General features: G+C 39.3%; 3 protein-coding genes across 7 annotated transcripts in view; 1 reads left to right on the top strand and 2 right to left on the bottom strand.

Moving 5' to 3' along the window:
• Window positions 1-8,958, bottom strand: part of adamts6 (ADAM metallopeptidase with thrombospondin type 1 motif, 6) — a 66,176-nt gene extending 57,218 nt beyond the window's left edge. For 2 of the 4 annotated variants that reach the window (XM_031317815.2, XM_035991855.1), the window contains exons 1-4: window positions 5,867-6,426; window positions 3,620-4,028; window positions 3,133-3,521; window positions 238-412 (exon numbers count right to left, since the gene is read on the bottom strand). In XM_031317815.2, the coding sequence (XP_031173675.1) occupies window positions 238-412; window positions 3,133-3,521; window positions 3,620-3,719 (664 nt within the window). In that variant the 5' untranslated portion in view covers window positions 3,720-4,028; window positions 5,867-6,426. Of the gene's footprint in view, window positions 1-237; window positions 413-3,132; window positions 3,522-3,619; window positions 4,029-5,866; window positions 6,428-7,979; window positions 7,985-8,432 lie in introns of those variants that run through there. The other 2 variants (XM_035991854.1, XM_035991856.1) reach the window with 2 other exon arrangements.
• Window positions 8,959-9,950: 992 nt separating this feature from the next.
• Window positions 9,951-18,731, top strand: part of LOC116062928 (placenta-specific gene 8 protein-like) — a 24,261-nt gene continuing 15,480 nt past the window's right edge. The window contains exons 1-5 of one of the 2 annotated variants that reach the window (XM_031317724.2): window positions 9,952-10,195; window positions 10,768-10,867; window positions 10,967-11,091; window positions 11,944-12,052; window positions 12,220-12,442. In XM_031317724.2, coding sequence (XP_031173584.1) covers window positions 10,031-10,195; window positions 10,768-10,867; window positions 10,967-11,091; window positions 11,944-12,048 — 495 coding nt within the window. In that variant the 5' untranslated portion in view covers window positions 9,952-10,030 and the 3' untranslated portion in view covers window positions 12,049-12,052; window positions 12,220-12,442. Of the gene's footprint in view, window positions 10,196-10,767; window positions 10,868-10,966; window positions 11,092-11,943; window positions 12,053-12,219; window positions 12,443-18,731 lie in introns of those variants that run through there. The other variant, XM_035991863.1, reaches the window with a different exon arrangement.
• The window catches only part of LOC116051077 (COP9 signalosome complex subunit 4-like), a 1,752-nt gene continuing 302 nt past the window's right edge, over window positions 17,282-18,731 (bottom strand). The window contains exons 2-3 of the mRNA XM_035991621.1: window positions 17,983-18,098; window positions 17,282-17,470 (exon numbers count right to left, since the gene is read on the bottom strand). Coding sequence (XP_035847514.1) covers window positions 17,282-17,470; window positions 17,983-18,098 — 305 coding nt within the window. The remainder of the gene's footprint in view (window positions 17,471-17,982; window positions 18,099-18,731) is intronic.

The following is an 18,731-nucleotide window of genomic DNA, read 5'->3' as shown; positions in this document are numbered from 1 at the left end:
GCCAGGAACTCTTTATGCACTGAAGGGCCTTTTTATGAAAGCTGAAGCGAGACTCTTTTCTTACAGGTTGAAAGGTGTCCAGGCCAGGGGTAACTATAGCACACAAGAGGCCCGGTCATGTCTACCAGAACCTGGGCCTAGAACCAAACCAGCGCTTCCTCCAACCTTCTATGTATAGTTATTCCTTTACGTCAGTTCCACCCACACAGAGTCCAACCCAGATGGAGGTTCACCAACCTGAAATGCCACAGCTGAACTCCTGGCTATGTTCTTGTGGTGAGGGAATGGCAGACATTTTATAAATAACATGTTGCTGTGCTTCTTCCAGGTTCCATTCACCGGAGGTGGTGGAGGATATGTTCTTTAATGGCTCTATCAAATACTGTTCTTCCTCTGTTGTTATAACACCATGCTTGTTGGGGAGAGAAAACCAGTGAAAGAAACAGGTTACAAACACAATCAAACATTGATGATAAATGCAGAAATTTTAACATTAATGCAGGTAAAAAACAACTTCCATGTTTTGTATTTCTGACTATTTTGTGTTCATTCTATTAAAGGTGCATTCCTCCTATATTACACAGGGCAGTTCAGTTTAACTTTGTGTTCAGACAGACTGCAAAGACAATTTTAGAGGTGACACAATTGCATACAAAGTCAATAAAAAGACGCCATTAGACACAAATCCGCCCAAGGTAGGGAAAATTGACGCAAAGACCGTCTGCATGAGTCGGAAGTGTTGCGAATCGGGCGAAAACTTCATACTTACGTTGGATTTTATACACATGCTTCCTGAACATTCAGAGACAAGAGGAAAAAGGAGAGAGACGGGAAGGAAATAACAGTAAGAACTGTAGTTTCTCACCAGAAACTCCCCAATAAACACAAAGGGTCAATTTTTGCAAATGACATGCGGAAAATTGGCAGGGAAAGTCTGACAAAAGATGTCATTGAGTTGCGTTATGGGAAATGAAGGATCCAGCGCTTTTGAATACTAGGGACTAAAAGTCATAAAACCTCAGTCTTTTCTGCTTCAGTTTTTTCTTTATTATGTCCCTTGCAAGTCTCCCAACTTGTGGAAGGGCAATGCTTAAAGGAAAATTCCGGCACAAAACAAACCTAGGGGTTAATAACAGATGTGTACCCACTCTGTCGCTCTCTGGGACATGTTTTCATGCTAATCGAATGTGTTTGTAGTTCGAAACAAGCTGGCGCGGACCGCTGATTAGCTTACAACAGCCGGCCGCCGTCTTGGGAGCTACTGTCTTTCTAAACTATCTTTTTAATAAACTGTCTGTACACTTACAATGTTCTCAATGCTTCGGTTAACATTTAGGGACCCTCATTATGCTACCGTTGAAGTGTGGTGATATTTTGAGCCTTTTTAGTGGTATAAATAGCGATTTGTTTTTACTTGCCCCGAATACTAGCGTTGTAAGCTAATCAGCAGTCCGCGCTAGCTTGTTTCAAGCTACAAACACATTCGATTAGCATGAAAACATGTCCCAGAGAACAACAGAGTGGGTACACATCTGTTATTCACCCCTAGGTTTGTTTTGCGCCGGAATTGTTCTTTAACAGCGTTAAAGTAATAATCTCGAAGATTTTCATTTTAATAAATGTCTGTTAAGTCACTATCTATCGCCAAATGAGCTAACATGATGGTGATTGAGCCTAAGGCCCACTGATGAAAGCCCTTGCATTTGCAGTATAACAAACTGGGTGTTGCACAGTCACTGACATGTTTTCCATCACCCAGCAGTCATTGGTCCGCCAGAGAGGGTAGGCGGAGCTAACGCAACAGCGCTCTTGAAATTCCCTCATGTGGGAAGCGGCGTACTGTTTTTTTCCGGTCTCTGCTAGCATTGCAAGTAAAAAGTAACTATGGCCGTACAAACAAAGAAAAGAGCAACGGCTACAGATGTTGAAACTTCAAAAACAAGTGAAAGTGAGATCCAAAAACACACCTGCAATTACCACTTGCCGCCAAAGGTGCTGCCAAAGAGAACAAAACTGAGATCTTCCAGCTTGTAACTTTAAATAACCAACATATTCCCTCAAGTAACCTCCTCTCCCCAATGGTGTCATGTTTTAACACATTTGTTTCTAGTCTGCAGTCAAATTTAAGAACCACAAACAATCAATTACATCCAGACCAACATTAAAAACATGGTTCTCTGCCATTTAACACCCCCTGTGGAGCATAAACAGAGAGAAGTCTTTAAAAATGAGTTTGTAATAAACTCTAACTTGCCTCTGTAAAACCTACAATGAAAGCAATTAATCACACCAGCACACAGAAACACATTCAATTTGGGGTTTTAATAGTGTGTGATGTCAAGATCTCAAACTGTCCAGACAGCTGATTACATTAAAGTACAGACGCAGTTTTGTCCATTTTTGGTGCTGTTAGAAAAAAGAGCAAACACTAATTCAATTTATGATACTCTGTCGGTCTTGCCAACACATTTGGCTACATGTTTTCTGCACATGATTACATTTGCCAATAATAAGCAGAGTCTTTTTGTTCCTTCTTTAGAATTATTCTGAACCAAGGAGGGATAACAGCTATTAAAACGTCTTCCAATTTCTTGATTAGTAAAGAGAAGCTGGACAGTCACAAAGTCTGTGGATAGAAGCCTGAGGAATTAAACGCTTAGACAGGATAATTAGATGCCTTGTTAGTGCTGTTCAGTTTTGTTTTAGAACACAGCACATAGAGTAATAGTTATGATTTAAACACATAATTTAACAGATCACATAAAAGGATCAACTAAAGAAACGTGATCTCCTTAAAAATTTGAGGATAAAGCGTGATATTGAACACACAAATGGAACGAAAAGCCCTGATGCGTATCACTAACAGATCACTGAGATGATTTTTCTCCACGAGCATCACCTCGCTCCAAGCTGCCTGCAGACTGAGTGTGCCAAGTGGAAGGGAGCCAAGATTCTGTTAAGCAAACTACAATTGCTCTAATCCTTTGGTGCTGCCTCTGAAAGATTGGCTGACATGAGATCAGCCCAAGCTAGGCAAATATTAGTTACCTGGCATTAGTTTTCGGGGGTTTGTTTGAGGACAGCGGTGTGAACTCCGGTCACTTGGAATAATAATAATACCTTTGTACTCACCAGGCCCTTGCAGTTGCTGAGTGCCACTCTGGTCGTGCTGTGCTGATTTTGCAAGAATCCGACATAGTGACAGTTATCTACCATGTTATGACGCCACTCCAGCCCTTCTTTGCCCCAATACTCCACTGTGAAATGTTTTGACACCAGGTGGGGGCTGAGTGTCAGGTTTAAGTGAAAGTGCTTTCCGTAGGCGGACAGTCTGTAGAACAGCCGCGACTCTGGGGGGTCCGGGTGTAACGCAGGCAGCTGTCCCATTAAGGGGTCCACCGCGCCCCGTCTCCGGCGACCCGGCCGGTGGTGCTTCACAGTGTAGCTCAGGAACTCTCCGCTCTCATCCACCCGTACCGGGACAGTCAGCTGGTAGTGCTGCAGGTAGGACAGGAACTCCTCTTTTACAGGAGAAAGAAGACAAGAAGAGAAAAGAATTGGATAATGAACATACAAGAGAAGTGTTACGATCTACCTGTCCACCTGTCATACATCATACCTTGAGAGTTGTGTGAAAGTCTGTTGATGCTTTGGAATTCAGAAGCAGCCATCACCACCAGGCTCAGTGTCCAAGTCAGCGTCTTCCACAAAAGTTCCATAATTCAGGGAAAGGTGTGACATGGGGTGCAGGGTAGAGGGTGCTACAAACGGGTTAAAAGCACGCGATCGGTCCGATGCCACACCATAACAAGTCCATGGTTTGTCTCCTTCACTTGAATGTTCTTGTCGTGCTCGAAGGCTCATCCAGGTCTCAGATTTCTCCTGAAGGCGAATGCTTCCACATCTCTGAATTCATGTGAGCAGCTTGCAGAAAACACCGTAATCCATCAGACACAGTCCCTCTCAGGTGTAACTCCAAACAGGATGCTTTATATCGGAAACTTGTCTTGACCGATCCATCTGCATTCCTGTGAAGGAAATCCATCAGAGGTTAAATAACCCGTTATCTCGCTTCATCAGATCGTTGTCTGTCGTCACGCTAAAACGATTAGTCAGTTAATCGAGTGACAGAAAATGAATGTGTAGCTTTTCAAATAATCAATTGATCATTTGAGTACATTTTTTTTTTTAAAGCAAAAGATCTACACGCTCGCTTTCCATTATCACAAATGTGAGGATGTGCTGTTTGTTGTTGGTTTATTTCATTTTAAATGGAATATCTTTGGATTTTGGACAATTGGTTGGATTAAAAAAATAAAAAGCTATTTGAAGTTGCATTTTTCCACTATTTTCTGACGCTTTATAAATGATTAATTAATTAATTGGCAGATGAAAAAAGAGTGAAACTTCTTATTAACGATGAATCCACAGATGACTTTCTCTCAAACAATCAATCAATGGTTTGGTCAACAAAATGTCACAAAATAATGACAAATTAGGATTTCCCAGAGTCCTTCTTTTATCTGATCAACAGTCCAAAACCCAAAGGTTGACATTAAATGATATAAACCAACAACAAGCATATCCTCACATTTATGAAGCTGGGGCCAGAACAAGTTGGACTGAAACGATTAATCAATTATCTGTTGATGAACAAATCGAATAATTATTTAATCGTTGCAGCTTTTATACACATAGACATTAGCGGAAAGAGGTAAATGAATGGAAATCTAATACAAAGTTAAACATCGTATAATTAAGGTGTATAGTTTGTTTGGTTTCATGGCTCTGACCTAACACGTGATTCAACTTGAACACTTTGACAGGATGGACCAACAACTGATTTTAGCCACAGTTGTGCCACCGCACTTCCAGATCCTTCACAGATTCCTTTATTGCCATCGCATTTACATACAATGAGATTCAGGTGCACTACCTGAGACGGTACTCAAAAATATCCTTTAAACATACATTAAAAATACCTATCCACAACATCTCACGTTCACACACATGCAACTCACATAGGCCTACACAATGTCAACAAGTGCATGTTAAAAGGTTAGAAGAGTAAAAAAAACAAAAACATTATTAGTTCAATCTACCGGAGTGACAGTTTCATGACTAATGACCTTACAACGAGCGTAATAACCGCATTAAAATGGATGCATACATCTTCAAAAAGAGCCAACGGCGCTGACTAGTCGACATGATATCATTTAGTGCAGATTTGTGGTTTTACTCACTGACGCGCTTCACGGCAGCATGTGCAAACTAGACTACTATAAACAAACGTCAGCGGGTGCAGGTGAGAGGAGGCTGATGTCCAATGAAAGTGACCGGGCTCCAAACACAGATGACAAGCCTTTGGAGAGGATTTCTGTGTGTATTTCTTCCGGCTCCAGCCCTCCAGACAGACTAGCGCTACTTTCTTGGCCACTCTGGCCCAGACAGTTGGCGGCCGGCCCGCGTGCATTACGCCGGTACATCAAATAGCCTACAACCCTCACGGAGCGTCTGCAAATCAAAAATAATAACCTGACATCGCTTTGAATCGTATTGGATTTGTTGCAACAAAAAAAAAAAAAAAGGCGTCAAGAAGTGGCATTAGTTATTTCGAACAGGCAGACTGCAGATGTGAACCTGTTAACATGTAGATCCAGTGCGTAAAATGTTTCCTAACGTGTACTTTTTTTTTTCTCACGCAAATGCCCCCCCACAAAAAAACTCTGTGAACTCGCAGTAGGCTACTGCTGAATGCTGCTTCCCTGAAAGGATTCAAATGCTCACACGAATCTGCTCCGACAAAAAAAAACAAACTACCGGAAAGATATCGTCAACAAGACGGGGAGTGTTAACAGATAGTTACCATGCTCATCTTCATTGTCAGCTCCGGTCCAACTGTGCAGGGAGAGCTCAGGACAAAAGGCTTCTGCAGCTCTGAAGTTCCGCACACAACCCTCTGTTCCTCTCCTCTCTTCATCTCCTTTTGGGTTTTGCCATCCTCTACAACTGCAGTGAGAGTCTCCCCTTTCCAACCGTATCTCAGAACAGACACTGTCACACACACGCACACACACACACACACACACACACACACACACACACACACACACACACACAAACAAACAAAAAAAGAGCTATTCTGCTTTTCAAAGTCTTGGATTTCCTCCAGCAGAAGGGTCTATTTTCAGCCTATCTGTCGTCTTTATAATCTAGACTTTGTGATCTTGGTGGTGGCTCAGAGTGGCTTAAAAAGTGAGCTGAGGTTGCAGAGGGTGTCCTGCCACCTCAGAGAGACCGTCACAGCACACTGCTTTTGAGAAAAGTGCATGAAAACAGCAGCAGCAGCAGTTGGCTTGGAGCTGCTCCTCCTCACTACATTGCAGAGACCGGGTATGTCCCAGTCCCGGACAGCTTCAAATTGGCAGCTTTTTCAGGGGGGGTGGGGGGTGTGTGTGTGTGTGTGTGGGGGGGGTGGGGTGACGTCAGTGCAGATGTGCCTCTCTTCCATCAGCTGTGCGCATGTCTATCAGTGCTGCCCTGAAATAACACTAACTCACATTAAAAACCTCAGCTCTGTGAAGAATATACCCCTCATAAAGAAAGAGGAGGGGTTTAACATTCAGATCGTTCACTTGACTAAAAGCAGCAATACCACATTATAAGTTAGAGAATACATGTTGTATTTACTTAGGTAAAATTACAGAAGTATTAGCAACAAAGTGGAAAAACTAAGTAGATTTACTCAAGCAGTGTACTTTGTAATTAATTTCCATTTTCTGATACTTTATACTTCCCTACATTTCAAAGGTAAACATATTGTACTTTTTAACTCCACTACATTTACATTACAGTTTTAAAGGTGCTGTAGGTAGGATTGCAAAGATCCAGGACTTAGCCAAAAAATGTGAACATCGAGAACTTCTCAGTCCCTCCCCCCTTTCTGCTAAAGCCCAAAACGGTCTCCTAAGCCCCTCCCCCCACAAGAGAGAATGAATGTGTGTGCATGAGCAGTGATTGACATGCAGTTAGACGTCACAGGTAGCCCTGATTGGTGCATCTGAATAGGGAGCTGTGGATTTTTTGCAAATCTCACTACAGGCTGTAGGTGGAGCCAGAGGAGCTGGATTTATTTTTAAATGACATGTCTTCATGTAGTTCTACTGCAACATAGGGTCAGTTTCAGCAAATATGACAGAAAGTTAGTGTTATAAGTCTTACCTACTACATCTTTAAATAAAAAAAAAATGAGTTCAACACATTGCTTAAGATTAAACTAGTGGATCCCAACCTTTAGGACTAGCAGTGGTGGCGAAACTATTCAGATCTTTTACTTCAGTAAAAGTAGCAATACAACACTGTTAAATACCCTTTGGACAAGTTAACGTAAAAGGTATACTTAAAACATTAATAGTACTCAGAGCAGAATAATAGTAAGAACTGCAAGTGTTCTGCAATTACATAGTAGCCTTAAAGGGCTGATGCTGGTCAAGGTGGAGCTGATTTGAACTCCTTGATATACGGTTGGGTAGTTTAATCTATAACAATGCATCATATTCTAGAAGCTCATCAAACGTAATTTGTTGTAACTATAATTAAATAAAAAAGAATGTAGTGGAATAAAAAGTACTTATATATACTATATACTATATAGTACTAATATTTTCCTCTGATATGTAGTTAAGTAGAAGTATAAAGTTGCATAAAATGGAAATACAAGTACCTCAAATTTACACTTGAATAAAATACTTGAGTATATGTACTTACTTTACTTCTGGAGTAAAAGTAGCTCCACCTGGTGCAGCTACAACAGTAAATGCTGCTCTAACATCAATGCTTTGGTTTAACAGTGTTAATGTCATATATAATAATATATCAAATTACTTTAAAAAAAAAAAAAAAAAAAGGAGTACTTTTACTCTTGATACATTAGGTACATTCTGCTTCTTTACTGTTAAGTAGGATTTTGAATGCAGGACATTTACTTGTACTGTAGTCTGGTAGTTTATACTTTTTCTCAACTAAAGGATTAGAGCACTTCTTCCATCAGTGAACAAAATATACTTTAAGTATGAAAAGTAAAAGAAAAAACAATGCAGAATGGCTCCTGTCTGTGTTGCATAATTATGTTTGTGTAGGCGGTACTTTCATGTTGCAGTTGATGGAGAAAAACAGCTCATTTGATCTACTTTGGGTGGTTTATCTATAATAACGCTTCACATTTTGTAAACTCACAGGTTTTGTATGAAAATATCTTAATCTATAGCGGCCAATATTAATGTAGTGGAGGTAAAAAAGGACCATATTTCCCTCTGAAATGTAGTCGAGTAGAAGTATAAAGTAGCATAAAATGCAAGTACCGCAAATTTATACAAGGGTGAATGTACTCTGCAGTGTAAATCTGCTTACTGCAGGTATCGTTCTGTACAGACGATGGTGATATCATGCGGAATATGATCACCCAGCAACCGCAGATATCAACAAGGAATAATATCTGAAAAAATAGAACATAATCTGACATTTGTTTGGCACCAACTTTGACTTTAACTAATGAAAACTGCTGTCAGCTAAAGTCTTTAACCCTGTCGAATGCTGAAATAAATAAATGACATATAGTCCTGGGTCTTTAGAATATGTTTATGTATTTCCAATAAGTATTCAGGTTTGAAAGTTTGATGGATTTTCTCTGTCTGGTGAAAGTGTTTTGAGGGTCTGCTCTGGAGTGCAGGCTAATGGCAGCCCCGTGTATTTTGGTGTAATTTAGCCCACGTCTATCTTTAGTCTGTAGGAAATTGAAAATCATGCCTATTCCTTGAGTTTCAGTTACAGCTGCTCATTATGAAGGAGCCTGTATTATTACAGTCAGGTTGTCATTACATGCTCGCCTACACAGCCCGAGTAGGTGTCAAATCATTTGTGGGAAGCAGCGCCACTGTGTGCCTGAAAGGAGCATAGCAGGGATTTTTTTTACAAGGAAAACATGCTCATATAATCATCAAATCACATTGAACTTTTTGACATGTGTACTCAAAGGTGATTTCCGTTCAGACAAGGTGTGTCGGCCGTGTAACCCTGATGTTTATAATCAAAGCATGTGACCTACTACCTTTAGTTCAGTGGTGGAAGAAGTACTCAGCTCCTTTACTTAGGTTAAAGTAGCAACACCACTCTAGCCAAGGTATTAAAGTAAAAGTACCCATTGTGCAGAATTTTATTGTTTGTAGTCCGAGGTAGAGCTGATTTTAGCTATTTTATATACAATGGGGTGGTTTAATTTAGTGTAAAACAAAGCATTATATCGTATATACTAGTCATCGGGAAAGTAACAAGTAACTACAGTTGTCAGATAACTGTAAAAAGTACAATATTTACCTGTGAAATGTAAAGGAGTAAAAGTAGAAAGTAGCATCATAATCGAATACTCAAGTACCTCAGAATTGTGCTCAAGTACTTGAGCAAATGTACTTTCCACCACTGTCTTTGTTGGAATTAACTGAACTCACTTTAATTTTGCGAAAAGAATCAAAACTCTTTGAAAAGCGACTAGAGATCTCTGCGACACAGGCAACAAAATATTGCCAAAGGTGTATTCTTAATAACGTTTCATTCTCGAGCTCAGCATATTTTTCAAAAATGAATCTCTGGAAAAATAGCCAAACCATTAAAGGAATAAAACTCTTTTGAGGATCTGAATTTGTCAGTTGTTATTGTTGTCTGACGTTTGATCTGGCCGCTACAAGCACAGTTGGGCAAAATCATAAATAATCAAATCCTTAGTGTTATTCATTTGATTATGAAGTTGATGCACAAATATTTCAAAAGACATTAATATAATTTCAGTTGTAATTGATATAAATATAATTGGAAGTTGTACTTTCTTCAAAATTTCTAATTTAAATCATCCATTTGCACCTAAAATTATAAAAGAAAACGTGTGCGTGTGTATTTCCTAATGTGTAAAGAGAGAAGAATGTAATGCATTGAGGTTTATTGCAGTACTGGGTGTAGTGGCAGGGTGTAGGTGTGTTTGATGACCTTGTTGCCAGGAATACGTCCGTGTAATAAAACAGAGATAAAGTCTGAAACCATATTAGTCACCTGCTTTGATTGGTTATATACAGAGTCACGCTGCCACCGGTTTCAGTCTGTCGTCCAGGAGCCTCTCTGGTCACTTTCACCGTCCTTCAACCATCTGGTAAGATTTACCTCCTAACGACTGCTTCACTGGGAAACATGCAAGATAACTTATGTCCGTATTGTTTGATGTTCAAAAGAGGTGTAATTTACAGTTATCTTTGCTGGGGAAGATACAGAAGTAATGATCACAAACGATATAGGCCCTAGCTCTTTAGAGTTTAACCCTCGTGTTGTCTTCCCGTCGACTATGCAACTTTTTGTTTTTCTGGGTCAAAATTTAAAACTTTTTCTTCTACGTTTTGGTCGTCTTTTTCGACACTTTTCCCGACATATTTGTCAATGTTTTTGTCGTTTATTTGCAATTTTTGAAGCTTTTTTGTAAATTTTTTCAAATTGTTTTTTCTTAAATGCTATAAAATTTAATTAAACACCCAAATTTTGTTAAAGTAGTGAACTGAGCATTGTATGGAACCATCCAGGTTGTTTTTCTTCGACAATTTGTTTGAAAGAAACCCAAATGTCTGATATAGAAACTTTGTAAAATGGGTGAAATTTGACCCGAGGACAACAGGAAGGTTAAGAAAAGTGATAAGAAGATCAGTGACAAGCTCTTTTTTTGTTATCCAACAGAGTATTGATCTGATCATGGCTGTGACCAACCAACCAGGCAGCTATGCACCCTCGGAGTTCCAGACAGGCCTGTGTGATTTCTGCGATGACTGTGGAACTTGTGAGTAGTACTCCATCCTTTCTGGGAAATCTGATTTAAATATGCACAAAGTTAAGACATGAAAGATGTACTGTATATGTTGTATTTTTCTCAATACAGGCTGCTATGGTCTGTGCTGCTACGTGTGCCTCGGCTGCAGCATCGCCAGCGACATGAACGAGTGCTGCCTGTGTGGTCTGAGCTCGCCGATCCGCAGCGTCTACAGGACCAAATACAACATCAGAGTAAGTTTAAATGGATATAAAAAGCTGGCTGACTGTAGGACTCCATTTTGACAATGTAGGAAAACAGCAACGTTAATGTAAGCATGTTTGCGTGCTGACATTATCATTTATCTTATAGGTGCTCTAAGCGATGTCACGCGTTTTTTTAGGCTACAGCATTTTTTGTCACATACAGCAAACATTTCCTCACTATCCGCTAGCTGCCTGTCCCCTGAACACACTGTAAAAAAACGCGGTCTCTGTAGACAGCCCAGGCTCTACAAATGGCAACTTAAACAAACTGCGCCAACCTGCACCACCAAACATAACAAACAGTCTTCCAGCGCTCCAGCCAATAACCGACAAGAAGGATTTGGGGGTGGGGGTTGGGGGGGTTAGTGCGCAGCAGCACGGAAGGGAGGGAGAGGGGACGGGATGAGGAGGAGGGAGGGGCGAGCTAGCCTCCGTTTTGTTTGAAAATACTTTGAACGTCAACAAGAAGTGCTGTCACCCAACATCGCTTAGAGCACCTTTAAAGCACCATTGTGTGAAAGTTCTGCTCGGCTTACTTGCCAAGCTAGATTCTTCTCACGTCTCCTTTTGAGGGGACCCCGACCCCCAGGTTGAGAACCACAGCTGTGATACTGTTCAATGTAGAGACAGTGTGTGAAGCTCACATATTTACAGCCTTGTACAGACTTTCTGTTGCTCTCAAACGGATTCAACTTCCTCCTGGAAAAAAAAAGATTTACAATTCCCATGGTTAGTCATCTTTGTACAAACATCTAAAACACTAGGGCAAAACCCGCCCCATCCCCATCCAATAGAAATCTACTACTACTAATCTACTAATACTAATATTTGTGTTTCCAGGGTTCACTGTGTAATGACTTTATGGCGTACTGCTGCTGTCCATTGTGTGCCACCTGCCAACTGAAGAGAGATATCGACCGCAGGAAGGAGCAAGGCATTTTCTGAACAGGTAAGCGTCTTTTAACAGCTCCAAAACATCAACAACTTATTTAGACATTCCTCACACATAACACGTCATAATATCTTTATGTTTGTGGAGCGGTTGAAATGATCCAGACCATTCTCGCTAAAGATGTTTATGAACATTTGTCTTTTTTTCTTTTTTTTTTTTATCAGCTACAATCCTCTGAGGGAAATGACATTCATCTCTTCCAGTCAGTTAAGCATTAGTCAGCTGCCCGGGACGCAATCTGGGAGTGGAAAACAGCGTCATGATTTATGGTTACGGTTATAAATTAATTTTTTTTAAGTTTTATCTGTGCTGTTCTCTGCAGTTGACAGGATGTGGATTCTGTGTGTTTAAAGGTGTTCTTTAAATAAATAAATAAATTGAATTAGTCCCTTGTTTTTTTCCTGCTTGGATATTTCACAACAGTCGGGCATTATCTATTGCTGTTTGATGGTGTTAGTTTCCTGTTTTGAGCTGTGAGATCATCTTTTCATTAGAAAAAATTTGAATTTATTTGAATTGCAAAACTAACTAGAAAATTCTGAAGAAATTTTGACAGTGTGCCTACTACTTGGTGCACATCCGAATAACACTAGCTAAGGGTTAATAGCAGTAGCTGTATTGACGTACATAGGTCACACTGTCACGAGAGAGAGAGAGAATACAATTGTTTAACAATAGCAATAAGGAATGGATGGATGGGCTTACAAGACACTACAAATGCATACAGGTCAAGACCAGAGTACAGCGTAGTACCACTTACAGAAAGGTTAAAGTACTGATTATTTAGATGGAGTCTGGTGTGTTTAGGATGCCTAAAGTACTGATTATTTACATGGACTGGTGGGTTTAGGATGCTTAAAGTACTGATTATTTACATGGAGTCTGGTGGGTTTAGGATGCTTAAAGTACTGTTTATTTACATGGAGTCTGGTGGGTTTAGCGATGCGAGCCTTAGCGATACAATATATATATATATATATATAATACCCAAGTTTTGCTTAAATTTTAAATACATAGTGTTGTTTTAACGGTGAAGTGTTAAGTCTCTTAACCCTTCAGAGATAGACCTTTTTAAAAACCTATTTAAGACCTTTCTGTTTACCAGAAACCACTATGAAGTAGCTGGTGCTAAACCGACCAGACTCCATTTAAAAAACAGTACTTTTAGCGTGTATAGAGCCAACATATGTTTTCACATGTAAATCAGTAAACTATGTGTTTATTTCAACCAACACTAGAGTTGTGATGGTTGGAAAAGTGTAGAGAAGATTAAAAACGGCTTTTAATAGTTGTATTTGGTTTCTGTCAACAGTTGGTATGAACAAAGCAAAAAGTTTACATCCGATGAATTCCACAGTTACATGTCTGCGACCGGCACAACATTTCCTACATTTTGACCAACAATGATGTATGAAGAGTGAAAACTGTAGTGGGGAGAGAGCAATTTGTTTGGAAAAAAAATTGAGAGAATCGTACTGCAGCTCCATTTTTTTTCAATGTTTCTATTGGCAGTTGGTATGAAGAGAGCTAAAAGTTTAGGTCCGGTGGATTCCATAGTTACATGTCTGCGACCGGCACAAAATTTCCTACATTTTGACCAATAATGATGTATGAAGAGTGAAAACTGTAGGGGAGAGAGCAATTTGTTTGGAGAAAATTCAGAGAATCATACTACAGCTCCCCACTCTGTCCTCCACTCTAACTATGAAGATTCCGGCCCCATACACACACATTGGAAAATCTGAAACGGTCTGAAAACTGGACGATACATAAACTGTGGTTTGGTAGAAACCGTGCTTGATATCAGAATGCCCATTCAGCCCAATAAACGCCAAAGTCTTGTCTTCGGTTTAAACTTTTAATTATGTCTCTACATGAGAAATTATTTTTTAAATTGTCTAAAAGTGGGGTCCCTGGTTTTTTAATAAGAATCTTGGTTTATTGGTACTCACATCAGACAATGAGAGTGAGATGGGGGAATGTTACATCTATTCCCTTCCGAGTGACCAATGGTGTCCGCCAGGGCGGAATTCTCTTTCCTTTTCTTTTTAATGTGTATATGAATGACTTGTCTTTAACTAATGCATGTGGTACAGGTTGTAGGGTTGGTGACTCACTAATTAATCACCTTATGTACGCAGATGATTTGGTCATTTTTAGCCCATATAGTGCTGGTCTCCAACAGATTCTGAGAATACGCACACAGTATGGTGCTGATTTTGATATAAAATACAATGCCAAAAAGAGTAAGATCATGATTATCAGGAGTAGAGAAGACAGACAGTCAACCTTCCCTGACTTCTGTCTGTCTGGCACTGCACTTGGGGTGTGCTGTGAGATTACATATTTGGTCTGATGATAAGGATATCTATAGGCAGCGTCGGAAGCTGGGTTAGGGTTAGGGGTTTATTTGCAGGGTATCTGAGTCAGAAAATGACTTGATTACTGTTTTGGCTAACCCTGTACGCAGTTCTGTCAGATTTACTTCCAGACTGTGGAACCATTGGCGAACATGTCTGTATGTCAGACACTGAACTTTGTGGAAGTTTTTGTGTGTTTATGTTATACTCTGTGTGTTTTTTTATTGTGATATGGATCCCCCTGGGTCTGAAATAAAGTTTATAAAATAAAAGTATGGCGATACAGCATGGCCCCAAAGAGGGGTTGTTTTCAGCGACGTTAAGCGATTTCCCAAAGATTTCACATTCAAGTCTATGGGGAAATTTTGCGCCGTTTTTTGCCGATTTCGTGAAAACCGTGCGGCAAATCTCTTTGAAAATACATAGCACACCATTCCCTGTCATTACACACGTTTTGATGTATTTTGTGTGCACGTGTTGGCAACGCTCCGTGACTAGAAGCGGGACAAAAAACAGTAATAATAAGTATGAGCAATAATAGTCATTGCGCCGATTGCTGCTATTGCAGCACATCGGCACAATGAATGACCCTCAGCTGTATTTTGTTTAGTGCTAATAAGCAAATGTTAGCATGTATGCCAAACACTCACTTTTTTCCTGATACATATCAGTTCTTTTCAGTTGTCCGGTGAAGTCCTAAAAGGGAGTTTTTCCTCGCCACTGTCGCACTAAATGCTTGCTCTTGGGAGAATTACTGGAATTGTTGGGTCTCTGTAAAGTATAGAGTGTGGTCTAGACCTACTCTATCTGTAAAGTGTCTGGAAGTAAATTATTTCTTGCTTTGAACATGATTTGTGTCGTCTTAAATTTAACCAGATCAATGAATTTCAGAATGTGCGACTTGAAGAATAAAGGACTTGTGTGCTCCAAGTATCCAACATTATTTATGATTCTGATTACTCTCTTTTGTAATGTGCATAACGGCTGTAGGTTGATTTTGTATGTATTTCCCCAAATTTCCACACAGTAACTTAGATATGGCTGTATGAGTGTATTATAAAGAGTATGTAATGATCTATTGTCTAAAATATGTCTTGATTTATTTATTATTTCTATGGTCTTTGCTAGTTTTGCTTTGACATGGTTTATGTAAGGTTTCCAGCAGATTTTGTGGTCTAAAATCACACTAAGATTCAACATTCAAATTAATTATTTCTAAAGCACAAAAAACTGAAAAGACACGACCATGATGTTGAACAATTTCTCTCCGCTTTGAATTTAATTCTCGTTGCTGAAATGTCCATGTGTGGACCGAGAAAGTTTTACATGACGCCATAAATCAACTTGACAGACATTGCTGTGTCATTATGTTTAGTTAAACACAGAACAATGTGTTGGAACGCAAAATAAGCTTCAAGACACCAGTTGTTCCCCTGCATGTTTCATTTCTTTTTGACCCTATTACATGTCAACTAATTGACACCTAGCTGTCCTATCCATTAAAGGCAGAAAAGCCCAGCTAGATATCATCCTACATTTTGAATATCATAATATCGTGATATGACAAGTATTTTCCTGGTTTTAAAGGCTGCATTACAGTAAAGTGATGTAATTTTCTGAATTTACCAGACTTACTAGCTGTTTTATTATTTGCCTTTACCCACTTTAGTCTTTGTATCCATATTATTGGTGATTATTTATCAAAAATCTCATTGTGTTAATATTTTGTGAAAGCACCAATAGTCAACCCCTACAATATATACATCGCTCAGGTCTACTGCAGATTATTCTCACTTTGCCAGACCATCCACACGCTGCGGAGTGGTGGAGGGTCTGGTCCTCCACACAGCATTCTGGGATTGGAGATAAACATGTGCTGGTTTATTGGCATATCTTTAAACCAATCAATCATCTTGGGCGGTGCTAAGCGCCGGACGAAGCCGCTGCAAAATAGTCGTGCGAGAGAAAACTCAGATTGGACAGATAGTCTAGATTTACCCTGCAGAGATCTGAGGAGCAGTTAACCGTAGTCCTCAGAAATCCACCGGAGTTTAGAATTCCAACAAAAAAGAAAGTGGAAGGAAACGGAAATCGGCGAAAACACATGCATCCGGCAGATTTTCCTGCAGCACCGGAGCGATCCTGTAAGTGGAACATCAAGGATAGAGACTAACTGCAGATGGAAAATGTGTTCAGGTTTTAGTTCGCAGTATGTCTTGTATTTGCTTTCCCTTTTTGTTTGTTACCTTTTTATAATCTCTTCTCATTCAGTATTGGTTTAATCTGTCACTTCCAGTACCAGGAGTGAGTTCCAGACACGATTCTTATGTCTAGTCAATGTAACACAACGGATCATAATGCATGTCAAGCTTATGTTTCACCCTTCAAAGGAACAGAGCTCGTTTTGCCCTGTCTCTCTCATTAACAGGTCATGTTGCGTGTGTTGGTCTTCTCTCCCAGCAAAGTTTTCACCTCTGTCATGCAGAGGGTTTCCAGAGATTTTGGAGACACTTCAAGCTTCTCATCCATACAAATGAGTGGAGGAGAAAGCAGCTAAATACTTAGTTTTATGTTAAATGCTGGCAGTATTATTAGTCACTTAAATATTATTATTACGTCTTTGCTTTCTCCTCAACATGTAGTTTCAATAAGGTCAAGGCACTTCCATCAAGTGACTATAATACCAAGATCAGAGTATCTATCACAATGCTGATCTCTGTCAGTGCCCACAAGTACCTTCAACTTTGTTTTTACAATCGGACAATGTGCCTAAATGCTACAATAGTCTTTTCAATTACTTTTTGTTTCAGTTTCCAAAATGACAGTGTCAGCCATTAGCATTAAAACATTAAGAGTTTATTCTTGTTTAAGCATTTTGCAATTTCCCATCATGGGCAATATTGTGTTTGCATTCGTGTTGTGTGGAAGTTCTATCTATCAAATGTGAAAACACGCTGGCTGTCAACTCACTCTCAAAGTGTACAATGCTATCTATCTGGTCGATGAAGCCATTCATGCGTCCTTCAGTGATCATCTGGGAAGCAATTTTCTCCGCCTAAAAGACAAACAGAGGAGGCAAAACATCTCAACATCAGATTACACAGCTACGCAAATATGTGTGAGGTAAAAAGGATATTTAATACAAGCACAACATTTTTTTTTTTCTTCTAACAAATTTCCCCACAGAGCTTTGAGCCTTCTTTTTAAACAGTGGCTTTTGAAATGCATACAGTACTTTAAATTTAGCGAGATTTGTGTAGTAAGTAGTAAGTAAGTAAGTAAATATTTCATTATATATGTTTTTTGGTTAAAAATGTTATGCAATGTGTCTGAATGCATCACAAACAAATACATAGATTATGATAATGTTCACGCAACTGAAACTAATTCCTCGAGCAAAAGCCAAATTGAGTACAGACTTCAATACAATTATTAAATATTAAACTGAGAAAATGTATATTAAATACATTTTCCATTTACACACAGTGAAGTTATTTCAAAGAGATTGTTTGAAGATAAGGCTGTAAACAAAAAACACACTAAATGTGAATGAAAGCGATGTGTCACCTTTGCTGGGGGGATTTCCAACAGTGCTCCTAGTTCTTCAAAAGTGATGTTGTTGTAGAGTTTGCTAGCAGACAGGAGGTTGTGTTCAATCACAGCTCGGTCAAGGATGCTGGAACCTGCAAGAGAGAGAACACACAACTTAAATGACATTCCACTTTATTATTTTTTGACAGATTTAAGTCATTAAAATACGTGCCTCAATACTTCATAACATATAACATACCACATCCTCAGCATTCAAGGTAGAGCTGGGCAATATATCGATATTATATCAATATCGTGATATGAGACTAGATATCGTCTTAGATTTTGGATATCGTAATATCGTAATATGGCATAAGTGTTGTATTATCCTGGTTTTAAAGGCTGCATTACAGTAAAGTGATGTAATGCTCTGAACCTACCAGACTGATGTAACTGTTCTATTATTTGCCTTTACCCACTTAGTCATTATATCCACATTACTGATGATTATTTATCACAAATCTTATTGTATAAATATTTTGTGAAAGCACCAATAGTCAACACTACAATATCGTTGCGGTATCGATATTGAGGTATTTGGTCAAAAATATCGTGATATTTGATTTTCTCCATATCGCCCAGCCCTCAAGGCATAAAACATGACATAAAAAATGAACTTCCAAAAGCGCAATCTGTGCACAATTACAGCTGCAATAAAACCAGAAACATGGGCCTTCATTCACTGACAGCATATGCCTCTACAATAGCCTAAACAGCATAAAAAA

Source organism: Sander lucioperca, chromosome 14, assembly GCF_008315115.2.
Source record: "Sander lucioperca isolate FBNREF2018 chromosome 14, SLUC_FBN_1.2, whole genome shotgun sequence".
Classification (NCBI taxonomy): Eukaryota; Metazoa; Chordata; class Actinopteri; order Perciformes; family Percidae; genus Sander; species Sander lucioperca.
The sequence above is the reverse complement of the archived record's forward strand: the minus strand, read 5'-3'. Positions and strand labels throughout refer to the sequence as shown.